The sequence below is a fragment of the Athene cunicularia genome (assembly GCF_003259725.1).
Source record: "Athene cunicularia isolate RWA chromosome Z unlocalized genomic scaffold, athCun1 chrZ_part1, whole genome shotgun sequence".
Classification (NCBI taxonomy): domain Eukaryota; kingdom Metazoa; phylum Chordata; class Aves; order Strigiformes; family Strigidae; genus Athene; species Athene cunicularia.
The window spans coordinates 2178034-2196638 of NW_020799142.1; the positions used below are offsets into that span (position 1 = coordinate 2178034).

The 18605-nt window shown below is 38.5% G+C and overlaps 1 protein-coding gene across 2 annotated transcripts in view; it reads left to right on the forward strand.

Moving 5' to 3' along the window:
* The window catches only part of FER (FER tyrosine kinase), a 184143-nt gene extending 174616 nt beyond the window's left edge, over positions 1–9527 (forward strand). Inside the window, exon 19 of one of the 2 annotated variants that reach the window (XM_026865513.1) lies at positions 1135–9527. In XM_026865513.1, coding sequence (XP_026721314.1) covers positions 1135–1277 — 143 coding nt within the window. In that variant the 3' untranslated portion in view covers positions 1278–9527. The remainder of the gene's footprint in view (positions 1–1134) is intronic. The other variant, XM_026865514.1, reaches the window with a different exon arrangement.
* Positions 9528–18605: the final 9078 nt, after the last annotated feature.

An 18605-nucleotide genomic window follows, 5' to 3' on the forward strand; every position in this document is an offset into this window, starting at 1 on the left:
GTGATCAGATCCTCTTCCACCACACGTATGTCTTCCTTGCTCCAGACTTTCTCCCTGGTCTCTGAGGCGTGGGATTCCCAAAGTCCAGTCTTGTTAGTGAAGACTGAGTTGAAGACAGTAGTCAGTACCTCAGCCTTTTCCATGTCCTATGTTAAAAAGTGCTCTACGTCATTCAGCGGTGGGCCCACGATTTCCCTAGCCTTCCTTTCATCACCTACTTAAAGAAGCCCTTCTTGTTGTCTTCAACATCCCTGACCAGATTCAGTCCAATGGGCTTTAGCTTTCTTAACTTCATCCCTGGATACTCAGGCAATGTTTATGTATTCCTCCCACATTACACATTACACAGTTTTGTGTTCAAATTTGTCCAGGAGCTCCTTGTTCATCCATGCAGTCCTCCTGGCATTTTTGCTCAACTTTCTCCTCACTGGGAAATTGCCTTCATTGCTGTGAGTACATCTCTTTGGTCGAAGTTATGGATGATATGGCCACTTATCTGTGGCTTCTGAATGATTAGCCACTAAGGTATTTACTGCTTCTCCTGTTCATCACCAAGTCAGAGACCACTGATGGCAGCAGAGAGGTGTGGAAGACCACAGCCTATCTAAACAAACCAGAAGAGCAAGAGTTAAGATGATGGGAAAATATAAAAGTTAAGAAAATAGGAAGGAGGAAAAATAAATAGATAAAGTGCAAGTGGGAAGGGAACTTCTTAAGGAGACAAAAAAGGGAAGAGACGTGAGAATAAATGTTTATCCAGTTTGAAAAAGAGCAAAGAAATTCCCATCGTAATGTTTATTATTAATTTCCTCAGTGCGGGGAAAGAAGGGAACACAATTCAAACCTAGAGGGTAACTACTTCCTAAGATACAAACAAATGTATGCAGGTTGCTGCCCTTATGAATGAGAAGCATACTGACAATTTACCATGCTCAACTTATATGTCACTGGTACCTGAGTATGATGTGTAATAATCATCTTATCTTGTATGAGTTATATATTGAAGATTTTCCTCATATTAACTTAAAGAGCTTTTTTAATATAACGATCTTAAACTTCTCTCATTTCTTGTTAGATTTGCCAGTATGCATCAGTTTTTGATGCTAAACATTCTCCCCTTTTGTTGTGTACCAGGCTACCGAATGTCAGCACCCCAAAAATGTCCAGAAGAAATATATAAAATAATGCAGAGGTGCTGGGACTACAAACCAGAAAACCGTCCAAAATTCAGTGAGATTCAGAAAGACCTGTCTTCAATCAAAAAGAAAGTGACATAGTGATAAACAAGTGCCAAACTCAATGTATATGACTTTATTTTCCAGTGAAATATTTTTTCCCTCAAACACTATGCATTTTTACTTTATTTGCAATATTCTTTTACGATTACTTTGAAATTATCTGTTTTTTTATATACATGTGTACCATCTCGAATGATGTCTGCATCTGCATTAACGATACACACTGCAAAATGCTATATATCCAGACACAGTAATACTGTTATTTAGGTTACATGTAAATAGAAAAGCACATACTATATAGATTTAAGGGACTGTGGCTTCTATCTGTTTTACAAGTAACTGCTAGTGACATTTTTCAGAGGTTTTCTGCTTTAAGCTGTGTTCTCACTCTGCTATCCCTGTCCTGTATGTCAAGACCAGCAGCACTCTAGCGTGGTGACTGTCATACATGTTGGCCGTAAGACTGAAGACAGTTTTGACAAGTATTTCAACTTGAAACTTTTATATTTTTTAAATTCTTTCTAATACTTTAATAATGAAGGTCAGTTAGATTCTGGATGCAAATGTGCTTACTGAACAGTGAAATCCAGAATTTTCTTTTGTGGAAAATAAAGTTAATTACGCATTTCTTACCACACTATAGTAAATACTTCTGACTTTCGATGTGATTTACTTAAGCCATGCCTTTTCTTCCTACAAAGCCATCAGAATTCAGTAATGTGTCTCCTTTACAATGACCTATGTTTATTTAAGAAATAAAAAAATCCAGTATCAAGTCTTGACTGCACATGCTAGGAAATGCTGCAAATCATCTGCCTTCCAAATATATAAAAGCATTAGGCCAACAGAAAGAGGTTTACTAATGATAGCAGCAGATGATCTTAGAGGAGTTAAAGAATGTGAATTGCTAGATTTGCTTTTGATCCTGATTTTTTTCCTTAAATTGATAATAATTCTTAGAATGCAGCTGGAGCCTACAGAAGTTTATACTAAGCAAAAGTACATTCCATCCATAGTGTCCAAAGGAAAATACTACTTCTGTATGGCATAAGGAAATTGTTCAAGAAATGGAACTAAAGAACTAAGTTTAAAGCCTCTGACAGGTGGAGCATGGCAGAGTAGAAATACTAATCTTCTAAATTTTTAAATAGTTGCGATCAGATTTCAAAACACTGGGGACAGGCAAGTTTTAAATGTCACCAAGAATAAAAAACTTGTTTATATTAAAAAAATTCAGCCAGAAAAAAAACACAACTTATTAGATAGGGGAGGAAGGAAAGGCAGAGTTTATTACTCTGTCTCTGGGTCCTCTTTGTAGCTGTAATTATTTTCTAGGGCCCTACATAGAAACAGAAACAAGCTACAGTATCCTGGTCTAAGTTCCAGAGTTAAGGTGCTTAAAATTTTTCTAAGAATTAACTTATTTTTTTTTGGATCAAGGGGATACCAGTTGCTACTAAAGCAAGTAAGAAATAGGGACTGTAAGCAGCACAGCCATCTGGAATGTTAATTAACCCTATATTTTACTGTTAGAGTGGGATTGAGATGAAGTTGGTGACTACATTACATTTTTCTTTCTATTAAGGTGACTTTTCTATTATTCACAACATTTTTGCTCTCGGAAGTGTATTTATACTATTACTGGTGGTAATGTTTAAGGGCTATTGTGTGACCAAAATGTGTGTTGTCTAGAGTCTGTCTCTTACATTGGAGTTATTGTCCAAATAAAACAGTGAATGATCGTGTTGGAGCACATCACCTGCATCTGAGGTGGAACTGTCAGCATCCAAATATAAGGAATGGTGAGTGCTTCTTGCATTTCTTAAGTGATTTTTTTCATGGAGCTAAGGAAGCATATACATACCCATAAAGGCATAGTGCTTGGAAAACTTGGCAGCATACTGGATATATTGACTTAGTTCTGTACTTCCAAGTAGCCTAAAGATATTTTTCAAGACCAGTGGGAAGCATTCTTATTAGATTGTATGCTTTTAAGAAGTACACAAAGTTTGTGCTTTAATTTGCTGGTAGGCTAATGCAAATGCAAGTGTACTAAGATCCAAGAAATGTTCCACAATAATTTGGAAAAATCCAAGGTTCATCCAACTGCAGATCCTTGTGTATGCCTCACTGAAGTCTGCAAGTAAGGATAACAGTGTCTCCTCTGTCAGCATCCATAGTTTCTCTGAAGAGTTAATATTCTTCTTCTATGAAAGAGACGAACTGTATCTTTGCTATATACCCTCTTGACAGCAAAGAAATACTGTTTTATTTTTATAAAATAAAATACTGTTTTATTTGTCTTAAATGAACCCATCACCATCCTGACTCTCACTTAAAGATAAAAATTGCATTCATATTTTATTCTGAAATAGTTAACATTTGTAATTCATATCACACTTCTATTCAAATACTTTCTAAAAATGTGGGATTTCTACAGCAACCAGAAAAATTATTGCTGAAGTAGGCATCAGTTCAGTTCAAAAATAGTAACTCTTTAGGAGAATACCAGAATGAGTTTATAGGTGTAGAATAAATTTAAACACAGGTACATGTCTCTTCAATTATTTAAACTATTTTCTTATCATTAATTTGGCAGTTTGTGGCAGAACTTGTTTATCATGTCTCACTTGTAATTATTGCAATTATATAATTTAGGAAGTGCAATCCTTACCTGTAGATACTTTTTTAAAGTTTTTGTAAACATGTCACAAGGGAGTTCACAAACAAACCTGCCATACAATGACATTTAAAAGAAAGATAGGGTTTTCAAGAACCAAAGCTGCTTTATTGCTTTCTGTGGACTTTAGATGACTTGGTCTTGCATTATTCATCGGTCAGCCAGATACTGTGTCTATCCCAGAGAACTTAGAAAAAAGTTAAGACTCAGTTTTGCAAGCTTAGTGTTTCAAATAGGTTCTTACACCAGCACTGTCCCAACCAGGGACTCCCTGAGGGAAACCTGAATTTTTTACACTGTTAAATGATAGAAACTCCGAGTACTGTTAAGGGTCGGGTAGAAGTACCTCAGCCTGTTACGTGATGGAATTTAACAGGTTATCTGTTATTTTCATCTTTTTTCAAGGAACTACATTCATCATTTTAAGAGAGATTGTTTTGAGGGAAAAAAATGCATCTTACATTTGTTTTCAGTAGAAATTAAGCACATGTTAGCTTCAGAGTTCAGTCATCAGTGAAATCATGAGGATTACTAAGCATTTCAATTCTATGGCAAGTAGGGTAGTGAAAGTATCTTGTCTGAAAACAAACCTTGCTTCAGCAAAGTGTGATCTTGTGGAGTCAGCATCCCACCATGACATTCTCTTCGACATGTAAATTTTCATTAGTTTCTAATGAACACAATGAACTAGTTTTTTATTTAGCAAATACAGTTACATTGTGTCTCTTAGCAAAAATCTGCCTTTTGCAGAGTTGCCTAATACTTTTATTGGAAGTTGCTACTGGAACATGCAGCACCAGAAGGCTATCAGTAAGAACTGCAGTTTGTGAAGTAAGCCTGATCTTATTGATGAGAAACAGAAAACTGGTAAAGGAAATATTAGGTTATTCATACTTAAAGTATTTTTTATCCATGTCTTTGAGCACCTGTCATGCTTACTCAAATCGTACAAGCACAACATTAAAACTTACTGCACATCATTAAAACTGACTGTGAAGTTATCAATTTTTTATCTCTTATAAATATTGTTAATCCCTTTTGCACCCATTGTAAAGATACTAAAGAAAAAAACACTTTCCTGAGGTTGTAGAGTAACCAACTCTTGGAAGCATTTGAAAATGTCTCCCTCCTCCCCAAATGTTCACAGATCTGCTGCTGCACAGATATTAACAATAGTAATTAACTACTAGCCCTGTTTCCATTATCCTTGCTGTCATATCCTCTAAATGGCAGTGCCACTGACGTGCTTGAAACAGTGCAATATTTGAAGACCTGAGTTAGTGTATAAATAGTGTCATCAAACATTATATTCAAGAGCAGTAGTTCTGAAAATGGCTTGGATTTGTAACGTTTTTATGACAGAGCATAAAATAGTTTGCTGTTAAAAGAGAGTTCACCAATTTTTTTTTTTTTTTTTTTTTTTTTTTTTTTTGCTAAAGCACGAAAGGACCTGTGATACTGTTGAAAGCATTCTTGCTAGGCAAATCAGGATATGCGGAGGGAAAAATACAGCTACTACCAACTGAGGTATATTCTCAGAATCATATCCATGCAGTCCTTCAGTTTCAGGAATACAGGACTTGAATTAGTAATTAAAAAGTACAGGGCAAGCCCAGTATTCCTGAAGTTCCAAACAACCATGGGTTTTATAAGAGTGATCTGGTAAATTTGGAACATCAGCTCTTAAAAATCTTGTCTTCTAACTTCGTTCCACAGATTTAATATTAAAAAAAGCAGTCCTTAAACAATTATCACTAACAACTTACAAGAAAAATGCATCAACATCAGAAACCTATCAAGGTTCTTTAAGAGTAATCCGAGTAAAGAATATTCTTTGCAATCTTTTACTAGAATTCCCCTAGGATAGCTTTCCTTTTTAAAAAACTATAATTTAAAAATAATAGTTAAAAAAAAAAAAAAAGCTTAAAAACCTGAAAACTCTTAAGTTGAAACAGAAGAATCCTTTCACTGGTCACATTTTGAACAATCGTTCAAGTATTGCCACAATTTCTTTCGTGAAACTGATAATACACCTGTGATTTCCAGCTCTTACATACTTTTCAGGCTTGCATATTAGTGCATTGTTAACACCCAACTTTACTTTCAGACCAAGGAATGGATGACTCTGTCATTTAAAAGTACAGCAAGTTCTGCCTGGTATCTCCAACATTTTCCTTAACTTTCACATTCAGTTATCATTCTATTCATTACAATAAGCACCACATAGAACAGGAGCTGGAAGCTAGAAATTGTCTTTAAATAAGCAGCTAATCCCCCTAAATTTCACAGCTTTGACTCTAGAAGCCCACTTGGTTTTGGTTCTCTGTCAAATAAGCAAAAGCAGTTTCTGTATTTCAGCCTTACTACTGATCTATAAAACAGGAAGGTTCAGAGATACGTTTACTGTTCTCTCCAAGGGAATACTACCTTCACCAATAACCGTAAGTTATCCTTATGTCCTTGTTATGTCCCTCTGTCTCTTTGACATAAAATTCTGACTGAAATGTATCTCCGAGTATAGAATTTAGATGTTAACTCTGAGTTGTTTCATTTTCAGGAAGTTGTATATTATTTGCTGTTTTCAAACACCATTTTATCGGATATCATATAGACAGGACTTAAATTAGAATTTTCAGATGTTTTGGGGTTATTTTTGTGAGATAAAGGACTAATTAGATTGCTTGCTAGGTGCATTGCTATTTTGCAGCTGTTTCAGATTATACCTATGAAAGAGTAGTTCATTTATAGATCTCAGATTATGTATGCCTTCTCTAAATCAAAAACTGTTAGCCATACTTACTAAAAAAATTGATAAATAAAGCCTTCAAATATAGTTGAGGTCATAAAGTGAAAACATAAAAGAGATGAACTACATTCTTTCTTCCTCTATCCTCCCAGAATTGAATGCTTTGCAAATAAAACCTGCAATAACTGATTTTGTGTTTATAGATTAATCTGACCTGTGAACCTGTACTTAGGACTCACATTGCCACTAGAAAAGAAGGCTTGAAAAAAGTGTTACTATTTGGAACTATCATCTAGTTTTAAAACTACAAGTGTTTATAATTTAAGTACATAACTTAGGTTTTGTGAGTATGGCAAGAGAGACAGCATGTGCTTCTCCATTGAATTGAAACTTTTCATCAGTTTAAGGCAGTTATGCTTTTTAAAAGGAAAATCAGATTGATCAGCAATTCCTTGTAGATTACACATATTGAAAGTATGAGCCAGAAGTTTCCACCGCTAAAAAAAGATACAGTCAACTTTTTTCTCAACATGTAAGTTCCATCATTGTTAAATGCAGTAGTAATACGAAATCCTTGGATTACTGATATGTAAACTACTTTGCTCTGATCTTTTGCTTCAATTCTTAGAAAATCTTTCTGCTCTTTAAAAAAGGGCTGCAGTAAGCTTACAGTTATAGATGAGCTCTGCTGTAATGATCTGACCTTTTTGCATCTCCCAAACATTTTCTGATTCTGATGGCTCCGTGTACCACAGATGGTGCCTCATTGCTTACTTCAAAAAAGTTACTCTTGTGACAGAAAAGTCCAAATTTTTCCCTGCTTTTGTGTGATTCAAAAATACTGTAGTGGTTATACCTTGTGGCAACGTGTTTGTATGAAATTTGAAGTAATGGTGAATCAGTGTGAAGCACGTTGTTCTAACCATGTTTTTGATGAAGTTACAAACCCTGAAATATATCATGAATTGTCCATGTTGTAAAAGACATCAGAAAAACAACATTCCTGACTGCCTAATTTACAATAGGTGCTATTGTATCCTGCCCCTACTAGGGAACAATATAAAGCTAAATATGTTCATTCAAAAAGAAATTATTTTGCTGTCAGACCAAATCCAAACAGTATCTTTAAAATTAACAGCAGTGACTTAATTCCAACCAAGCCATGTTGTAACCTTCCTTCTTCTTAACAGACCTGTCCAAATACTGTTAACTTTCATTATTGTCATCCATTTTGCTGTTAGAAATTTGACTTCTGTATATCATATAACATTTACTTATACTGATAATTATAGCCCCACCACCAGCATGTAGTGCTGAGACTTTCAACTTCAGAAGATAAGCATTGCTAGGTCACTAGAAGTCTACAGGGAACTGGTCTTTCACTAGGTCTCTGAGGTGGTACAGCTTAATGCATTTTAAATACCACTAAAGTAATCATTTCAATTAAAAACTGTTACACAGTTTGAACAGCAGTATTCCTTGCTAAAGATATCTCTGCAATAGTAATACTTGTATTTGTCTTCAACTCAACAGGAAGGTAGAACTGTACCTTCCTTCCTCTCTAGTTTATCAGGGAAGGGAACTGATAGGTTCAAGCAGCCAATTCACGTGCTGTCAGTGATTCTGATACATAGTGTGGATGCAGCCAGGATGCCATAGAGAAGATCTTGCAGTCTGCATGGCCCCTTTTGATAACTGCAAGTAACTAATAAATCCACTGGAGTCTGGAAGTTTCCTATATCTTAGAGTGTGGCTAATTCTGTAAAACACCTGAAGTTGTGATGCTTAAGGAGAAACAGTGACATTTTTTGCTTTCTCACAAAATGCAGAAATGCAATATACAGTGGGCAGTCTCTGCACTTTTTTACTTCCACCTGCTTGGTCACGTCACAGATTCAAAGTCTTCAGTAGATGGAGCAACTAGAAAACCATATGTGTTTCTGCTGTTAATTGTATAATTACCTGCAACTGACAATTTAACCTTTTTTTTTTTTTTTTTTTTTTCCACCTAATTTTCACTAAAATGCTAAAAACGTAATAGGAAAAACTGATGATGCAGGCTCATCACAGAGGACACAAAAGACAAGCAGACTCCTACAAAGAAATTTTGAGGACTGAAATTCAACAATAAACACCTCTCTTGTCCCTTCTATTAAAGGAGTGCATAGTTATATGAATGTTCAAATGACTTCCAGAGATGAAACTTGGACTAAGATTGGCAGGACTGCTGTTCTTTCAGTTGCATGTGTTACTTTTCCTTTGTGTAATTGTAGGCATCTGGAGACAGAGGAGGGATGTTAGGGAAGAGAGGTTGTTTCAGTGACCTGGTCGCATAGGCAGGACTTTTGACACCAGTAACCTTGAGTGGGGCAGAGATACCATTTGCTGATGTGTCCAGATTTCTACTCAATTTTGTGCCAAAGTATGCACCAGCAAGATTAATATCAGGTAAAGCACCTTTTATACTCTTTGTTGTTTAAAAATAATATATCTGTGAAACAGATCAATAATACTTAACACTGGAAATGGGTGCTTTTTCCAAAAAGTACACATGTAAAAAAAAGGAACCAACATTTGTGAGTTTATCTGGCTTTTGAGCAAGTCTGAAAATTACAACTATGTAATACGGTTGCGAGTTGTCTTTCCTTTATAATTTTAAATAGTTCTGCATTTTAATATTATTTATTTGCCAATTTTTTATATACTTTACACTTTTGAACTTAAGCTAACTTTATTTTCTTAGGCTGTTACAAAACAGAATTGCAGTATTCTTGTAAACTGCAGACCTTTTCTGAATAGTCCTTTGTCTTTTCTTGTGGACCAGTTACCACTTGTGAGTCTTCAGTCCCCTTTTTACTGTACTCTTCCAATAAATGTAAAATATTTCTATCAAGCTGTCTGGTTTTATTTAGTATTTACAGGTTGTATTTATTCACTTGTTTCTGTAATCAAGTGAAAGATCAAATCTAGTAGCACTGCTCTTGGGAATAGCTACAATCCAAAATATTTCACAAAGGAAAAAATCAATTTTATCAGGATTGTTTGGTTGGGGTTTTTTTCCAATTTCTGGAGTTAATGTCTGTGTGATCCTCACTCACAGTTTGGCTTTTATATTTTGTATATCAGAAGGTATTAAAAGAAGGAGTAACTTAGTGGGCAGAAGGGAAATGACATGTTGAAACAGGCTGAGAAATTCACGGCTGGAGCTCTGCCAATTTGAGGATGTTACACCACGTGTTTCGCTTCAAGCCACAATTGTGTTATGAAGCTAGACACTGAAAAGTACTCCAACAGCAAAGCAAAATCTACAGTGTTTCCAGTTAAGAGCAAGGGAGCAATATAAAGGCACATCCAAGCTTTATACTGTTTCTTTTACATGATCAGTGCTCTGTTCCCTTTTGATTAAAAAATCCCAAACAAAACAAACAACATTCTAAATGCAAGTTGCATTATAAACCAGATTGTTTAAAGCTACTTTATGCTGTACTTTGAAAGAAACCAATCTCCATAATAATTGCCATTTTCACCACACTTTGATGCAATTTCTTTGATTTCCATAATCCTTTCTTAATATAAAGACTGTGATACAAAATTATGACTGTGGTGAAAAATCAGAATTATGGTGCCTTAAAAAAATTTAAACTAATCTTTTGAGATTTCATGGCTAATGTAAAGTGTGAATATCCCACTGAAATAACTTTTTCCACTGCCGTGTGCTCCCTGCAGATGCACTTTTTTTGAACAACCAACAATCTGTAGAAAGACAATTTTTGTGTACCTGCACCCTTCCATAGTGTTACTAAGCACACTGTGCTGACACAGCACTACAATTTGCAAGACTTGGTGCCTGACTGAAGGAGTTAGCAAAACAGCAAGTATATAGCACTGGTTTGTAAGTGAGACTGAAGTATCCATGTTTTGGGTTGTGGTTTTTCTATTGTTCCCTCTTACAAACTCTGATACTTTTCCCTACAGTATCCCAGTAATCATGAATGGGAGAGATGTAAAGTCCAAAGCTTTTTCCCTGAATTCACCAGTGTATTGAAACAGTAGACAACACAGCATGGGATTGCACATAGTTCTGGTACAGTTCTGCTGAGAAAATAATATATTAGAAGGATAATTTTTAGAAAAGATAACTACAACTAAATCTGTTCTGCTCAGTGATGCCTGGCCTCCAAATAATTAAAATATGTTGTTTGAAAGCATGCTACTGCCAATCACTGAGCAGCAGAGGGTCATCAAATTTCCTCATCTGAAGTGTCACGGCAGTTCATTAGGAATGAGGCTAAAGAACCTTCAAGGTGATCAGGGCCTTTGCACAGTCCCACATTTTTTACAGTTTAGAAGTAGATCTAGAGGTCTTGAAGTTTAAAAGATTAACTTGATAAGGCCTCTCAGAAGATCCCAAAGGACATTAGGCACCTAAGGACCACTTTAAATGGCAGATCACAGTATTTCCATAGTTTTCAGATGCCCGACTTAACCATGCAGGCATATCTTCCCCCTTACAATCTGCAGCAGCAAGATTGGTCCCATGCAGAACACACACCTCAATTCCAGCATGACCATAACACCTCATTTCATCTTTCAGTTCAAGTTTTCTACTTCAGACTTTTCCTGCCTAGCTGACTTGTAAACCCTAACTATGCAAGTACAGTACGACTGGCAAAACTCCACACAGAAGACACTTGGGCTCAGAAGTGTTGATGCTGAATAGCAGGGCTTGCATCCAACCAATGTTTTTTAATCACCTAATGTTTACATGTTCTTTTTCTCTGCAAGTGGCAGACATGCCTCCCTGCCTTTTAGATCCAAATACTGTGTATGCAAAGATGTTTTGATACTCAGGTACAAAACCTTCTTTGAAGTTTGACAGAAATATTTCTTTGGTTAAATGAGGGAGAGATATTAATCTTGCTCAGAGACACAGAAGAAGCTCACAGTTGAGGACTCCAACAAGAACTATGTGCCTGCTTTTAGCCTTATGTACGGGATCTGGGGAGTCAGTGGAAGAGCAGGGAGTGGGAGAGTTGTTTGAGGGGTGGATTTTTTCCTTTACAGAATATGCAGTTTTAGTGACTGCACACTGGATGTGCTGAGTTCCATGAATATTGCTCCTAGGTCCCTAAGTCTCCACCACCTTTGCACTCTGGGAACTTAACTTGGGCCAAGTCCACAGAGGGATCAAAAGCCACGTATTCCTACATTTAAAATGTTTGGTGGATCTACCCCCCAAAACCAAATAGGTCTGGGGAAACCTGTGATAAGTCGCACTTGCTCAGTGTGAAGCTCGAGGACCATCACAAATCACTTGAGTATGAAGTTTCAACAGTGCCAGAATTACAAGTTTCTGTTATGACAATGGTTTGAAGAACTGTGTGGTCTCCATCGCACACATTCACTGAGGCTACTCTGCAGCTAGATTTCAGTAATCCTTCAAGTCATGTTCTAGTCATGAAATGCAAAAATACAGTAACATCGCTGATGCAGTCTGAATTGCAGCTGTACACTTTTCACCTCAAAGGACATGACACAGACAACCACAGAGAAAACCCATGTCAATGACGTGTTTACAGCACTAACCCTGCAACACACAGAGCTCTTCTTAAATGCAGTTACATCAGTATTCATCTCCTCTTCCATCCCCTCAGTTCCTGCCTCACTAAAAGCACTGCTGCTAAACAGTCTGCAGAAATGCATCTGGACTAAAGCTCTATGTTGAAAACATAGAATAATGAGACATTGTGATCTAATTTGCTAATAACTAAGCTCCTAGAGTTTTCATTGACCTAATATTCTGCAAACAGAAGTCAGAGAAGAGTAAAATCGAACTCTAACTTTGAATCCTCAGAAGAACAGACTGGCATTTCACTATGCTGTAATGGAAAGAAGTATGCATCTTCAACACACATTTTTCTATTCATGATATATTAGTTCTCTGACAGCTGAAGGAAAAATGAGATTGCTTTAGTAACAGCTGGAGTATATTGAAATATTTTTCTACTCTCTTAAAAGCTTACATTGCTACATGTAATTCACTAAAGAGATGGCACAGAGAAAGGTTAAATGGGATAATCCAATTGCTATAATTTAGTCTGTGCAATCAGCAGCTATGAAAGACCATCCTGTTAACACTAACACATAGAATTCACAGCCAATGTAAAGTTAGACCAACACATACTAAGCCCTTACATAAAAATTTTTATTCCTAAAGACCCTTGTTCATCTAAACCTACAGCCCTGTGGATTCAAATAAATCCTTTCCAATACTCTATAACCCTCTTAATTGAAAAAATGCAGTGACTAGATCTAGCTAGATATAATTTGATATAATTGTGGTAAGATGGATCACTGTACTCACAGTTAGGGACCCAGAGGATACAGTCTCTAATATCTGGGCCTGACTTGGGGTCACTTTCATGCTATGCAGCTGATTTATTCAGGTGGACCTGACCCAGGGTCTGGGACCTGGTGAACCAGGGGTGTTCAAGTCCACCTGAAGTCTGGGGAAAGACAGAAAGTCAGACTCTCAGTCAGCTGCATAGCACAAAAATAGGGCTATTTGCAGAAAAGCAGGTGCAAAAAAATCAACAAGTGATACAAACGGAGAAATTCCAAGTTTTTACCCATATACAGCTTGATTATAGTCCAAACTATATGTAAAGACTTGATTTTGCATTTGAAGCAGAAGTAAACTTTTTAAAATACAAATCCAAATTTGCACATTTAGTCATTGCATCTGACCTTACCCAGAAAATCTGCATCCAGATTTTCCATTGGTGGAAGTACAGCAAGTGATCTGGATTTTAATTTTCAGGCCCTCCCAGTGCTTTTGAGATGAGACATGTCCCTGTATCTCTCATCTTCAGGGCTAATTCCAGAGGTGTCTTCAGACTGCACCTCCTGAGTAAGCCTCATACAAAACACGGCAGGGGACATAACTTCTATCACCGGCTGCCACATGCAAGACAGACAGTGTGTCTGTCACCCACTAGCCAGGTCCTGGACTTTCCTTTACTAAATCTGCCCTGATTTTGGGCAGGGTCTTCCCAATGCATGGAGCCACCCACATCTCTCCCCAGCTGTGGACGTTCGGGAACAAATACACCGAGACTCAAAAATTACAGCCTGTTTCACACGGGAGTGCTCACTAGGCTTAAAATCAAGCCAGGATGACAGGTGAGGAGTATTTTCAGTGTGCTCACTTCGAAAGTTGGTGTGGTTGTAGAGCGGCTCTTTCATTGCATGTGCACGGTCCAAACGCCCCCTTGTGACCAGTGCGATGCCCTCCTCTCCGGAGTACTCGGGAAGGACAGTAAATGGGGAGGGCAGCGCGCACTTCCCGTACGTCAAGAGAGAAGACAGAGTACTTTTTATCACAAACAGATGACCCACGCACGTCAGGCATCCTTGAATCAGCAGCAACAGGTTCGACACCAAAACTTATCTTTGCTTTTAAAAATAGGAGAGCTTCACAGCCGGTCCCCCATGACACTGCTGTCCCAGCAGGGTTTCTTACAGCACTGTCAGAGGCAGACAATTTTGCCGTCTTGCTGTGACATACATGTAGCAGGATTCCTGCTTGATACCTGCTTCAGGCGGTCCACCTCAGACTTGGCAGCTCTGTTGAGTTTAGGATGCACTTTTTTTTTTTTTTTTTAACAGCAGTAATGTTTAAGGAGGAAAACTATGAAACCCCCCCCCTGCTATTAGAAGCAATTGGCCAGCTCTGAAAGAGACTGTCAGCCACAGCTGCCATTTCCTAGAGCAGTTGAAATTTCAGATACAAGTGATGCTTTTAATAGTCTCAAACAAAGACTTTCAATTGTTACTTGTACAAGTTAGCATATCTCATCTCTACTTTACAGGAAAATATGTTTGCCCTGAATTCTGGGTTAGAAAATAATTTCCATTGAACTTGTTCTTAAGCACCTGTCTTTTGATCCTATCAAATTCACTCTTCATACCAGCATTTATATGAGACTCTTAGGACAAATGCATTTTTGTGACAATTGGTCAACATCTTATGGTAACCAATTATGAGGTTTCCTGAATGAGCTGAGCAGTGGAGAGTTATCCATTGACAACCCTGAAATTCACCAGCTCCTGTCCCCACCAATCACAGAGCCTGAAGAGCAGAGGCTGAGTATAGCACAACCACCTCCTCCTTGTAACCACTGGACAGACTTAAAAATAAATATCCAGGGCAAGGAATGTCTGAAATTGTTTGATCTTCTAAAACATGCTGAGCTAATCCAGGCAGGAACAGAGCTGTTGACATTTGTCTTCCCCTTTTGTTATTTTTTTTGAGAGTTGGTCCCTTCAACGGGGCATGCCAGCCTCTGGCTGCTAGGCCTGCAACAAAGGGCACACAGACAAATTTTAAATATGTGGTAGTACACAAGAAGCTGCTTAGGGTGGAGTTCAGGACTGCAGTCACACTTTCACACTCCTGCTCCATGAATCTAAAATTGTTCCGTGTTGCAAAAGAGTTGCAGATACACTGGTTGAAAGAAGCAGGGGGATAGGGTCATTCCTCATATAGGAGTGAAGAGATAAGGGCAGCAGCAACTGCTCTCCCAGTGTAAGCATCCTGTAGGTGTTTATATTAAACAGTCATTACAGTAAAACATACAAATACAAAACATTCCTGGAACACTCACCAGGCCTCAAGGTTAACCAGTCCTCCACAAAATACCTCTTTGGAGGTTCAGACACAAGCATTTCCCTCCTCCGGCTCCATGAAGTTTTTATTTTGACATTAGGGGGAGGCAAGTGGGGAGGAAGGTCCTTGCCCAGCAGCTGTAACCTTGGCTTTCTCAGCCTCCATGGCTGCCAGCAGAGCTTTACCAAGGTCTTGTGAGCAAAGTAAATTGCTGCTCCCTGCAGACCTGATTCCAGCTGTGGCTTCTGAACTGGGGAAAGCATCAAGACCCATTCTGGGGGTCTCAGATGGCCTTCATCCAGAAACATGTGCAACACACTTGGCTAGCATGGAGGCAGCACCGGATCTTCCACCAGCAGGGCTCAACCTGCCCTTTCAACAACTGATGTCCATAGCCATCAGAAGTGTGCACATGGCTGCCTTGGACCTTAGCAGCTCCCACCCAACATCCTGCATTCTTCCATACATCTGTCCTGCTTTCTGAGCAAAAAGACACTTCCTGAAAGCCAGAGACTACAGATGACTTTGGAAAGCATAAACAAGATATGCCACAGTTTATCACCCAGGGATTACTAGGTTTATTGCTAGAACTCCTCTAAGTACAAGATCACTGTGAAATACAAGATTTAAGTGAACTTACTGCTAGAAAATGGGAAAATCCATGCAGCCTTTTAAATTTTCTGCAGTTTCTTCATAGTACACCTGTAAGCAGTATCTGCTTTGCAGTCTGATCTTCTTCTACACTTGCTAACAGGATCTTTTATTGGGGTGGTAAACAGCTTGTTAAGGTTATATTTCAGACAAAAAACTGTGATATACAATTGTAGAAAAGCCAAAGTTCAGGCAGTTTTATGCCCAGTTATTTGATACTGTAACAGTAGACTGCTGAATCTTGCCTTCCATACAGTGTTACCCTCACCAGTTCAAAGGCATTTTAAGCCCTGATGGTTATCTGCAAATACAGCAACCATCTCCTAAAGCCCAATTTCAACACTCCATCCTAATGTTGACTGAAAGAGGGGCTGGGAGCTTGGTCTATGTCAGATGTGCCCACAGCACTGCCAGGTGGGCAGGAGCCCTTCTCCCATCTTCCTTCCGGCCTCTTTTTGTCAGAGAAGGGCTATGTGCGCACCCAGCTGAAAAGCCACAGTCATAGCCAGGTGGGGGAGGATGCTGTTGCTCCTGGTACGAGACCCTGACACCCTGAGATGGGCAGCTCACTGGCTTCCAGTGCAGCTTGGTGTCAGGTGCTAGCCTCAGCCTTACCTGCAACACCTGTTCCCCCAGAAATTCACACCTACAAGGAAGTGCCTTACACAGAGCAAGGTGAACGTTCCTTCCCCTCTGTCCCCATTTTACAATTCAGAGAGATGATGGTGCAGTCCGACTGAAACAACAGAATCAAAGAGACGTATTTTATTAATTGAACCAAGCATCTGATTATTTTAGGGAAAAAAAAAAAAAAAAAAAAAGCGGCATAATTGTTACCTTATTTCACTATAAAAGTAACCTTTACTCTCCAAGACATCTTGGGGTGATCCTGCTATGAGGTTAATGACAGCTTACATACCAGAAACACATTTCCCTTAAACTTTTTGAGGCAAGCAAAATCTGACAAACATCAAAAATCAGAACATAGCCTGTCTTTGTTTTATTCTTAGTTACTATTAATATTCTTCAGCCATAGGAATATCAAAGTCTTTGGCAGCAATGAATGCAATTTAGCTGCTCCCTAGAGATGGCTTTAGAGAATGTGTAATCAACTTTATAAATGAGCAGCTGGCCTGCACAGCAAGGTGCAGTCTGCATTTCACAAAAATGAATAATGAATTGCATATACTCTCATTAAGAAGAAGACTGGCATTCCTTTTAGAAACTGTTTAGAGTTAAGTCTCATTTCTTTCACATGTTAGAAGACAAAATAATGGCTGGTTGTTGCTTAATGTACCCAAACTTTTACACTAAGTACCTGTGCCCAAGCACAATCAGAGACAGCATGTCTGGGAGGTGGCTCCCAGACATGGGCCATGGTCAGATGCCCAAGTCAGAAGCCGCTCCTGAATATCAGTCTGCCCAGACAGTGTGGAGACTTCAGTGGTGGATAGCCTTGAGTAAGTCCAAGGCTCCAGCCTTGCACTTTATCCTTTATTGTCCCAACAATTTTATAATCTCTGGAAAATGGCAAGTATTTATTTTTATATTGAACAAAAGTATTTCACTGCAAGAACTGAAAAACAAATTTCAATCCAACATCTATTTCTCTCAAACCTAGGGATATTTGTGATCCAGGACAAAAGTTTTCTCAGGCCCAAGGGCATTTTGTCGACTTTCCACTGGCCTTTCAGTCTATAATGTGATTTCTCAGGTCTCTGTGTAGACATGATTTGTGTCTCTCATATTCCCATTGAGAATAACCCATCCATTATATAGCCTTCAGCAAAAGCTGTGTGACAAGTCTTTTGAGGTCAGATAGGCTACTGTAATGCTTCAGATGGGCAGGCATGTCATACCTACAGTTCTTGTTGTTCCCCACAAAGCAGAGAAAGCAAGCAGAAAGGAAAGGAAGAAAATGTGGAAGCTATGAGACCAAGTACCTACCCTCTTTCAGGGGCACATTCACACTCAGATGTACACTTTCTTCTGACAACATGGACTGAATAGATCTCACTTCAGATCCGCTCCTCCTTCCCCTAGGAAATGTTGTCCCTCACCCACCAAATGCTAGGAAGCCTTTCCTGAAGGTCCTAGGTGTGCCTGATCAGATTTTGCTGGCATTTACATTTCAATTTCTTATTACCAGAAGTGCTTGTAAGACAGCAGGAAGGAAACAAGAGTGGCATCATTGCTCAGAGCTGGCACAAACATGCCTGTGAATTTTGTTTTTTCTGATAGTGTTGGTTTCACTTAGGAGAGAGTTGTGACAAGAGTGATGGAGGGTGTGTAGACTATATTCAGCAATAACATAAGCTAGGAGAAAAAGTGCGCCTATGGGAGTATATAGAAATACTGCTAAACTTCATGCTTTGTGTGTGCTGCAGGAATTCAGCACACAGCCCCAAGCCTCATGACATTGCTGTAGGCCTGCTGTGTCCCTGCACTTCTCAATGAGCAAAACACCAGTAATCCTCTTTGCACAGGTTTTAACAACACAACCACTTTCTGAGGCACTTCAAGCTTCTGATGTTAGAGAGATACAAAATTAAACACAGCACTCAACAGTCATACCACTGTTCATATTGTGGCTTCCCTCTTTTCACTACATGGATGCTTTTT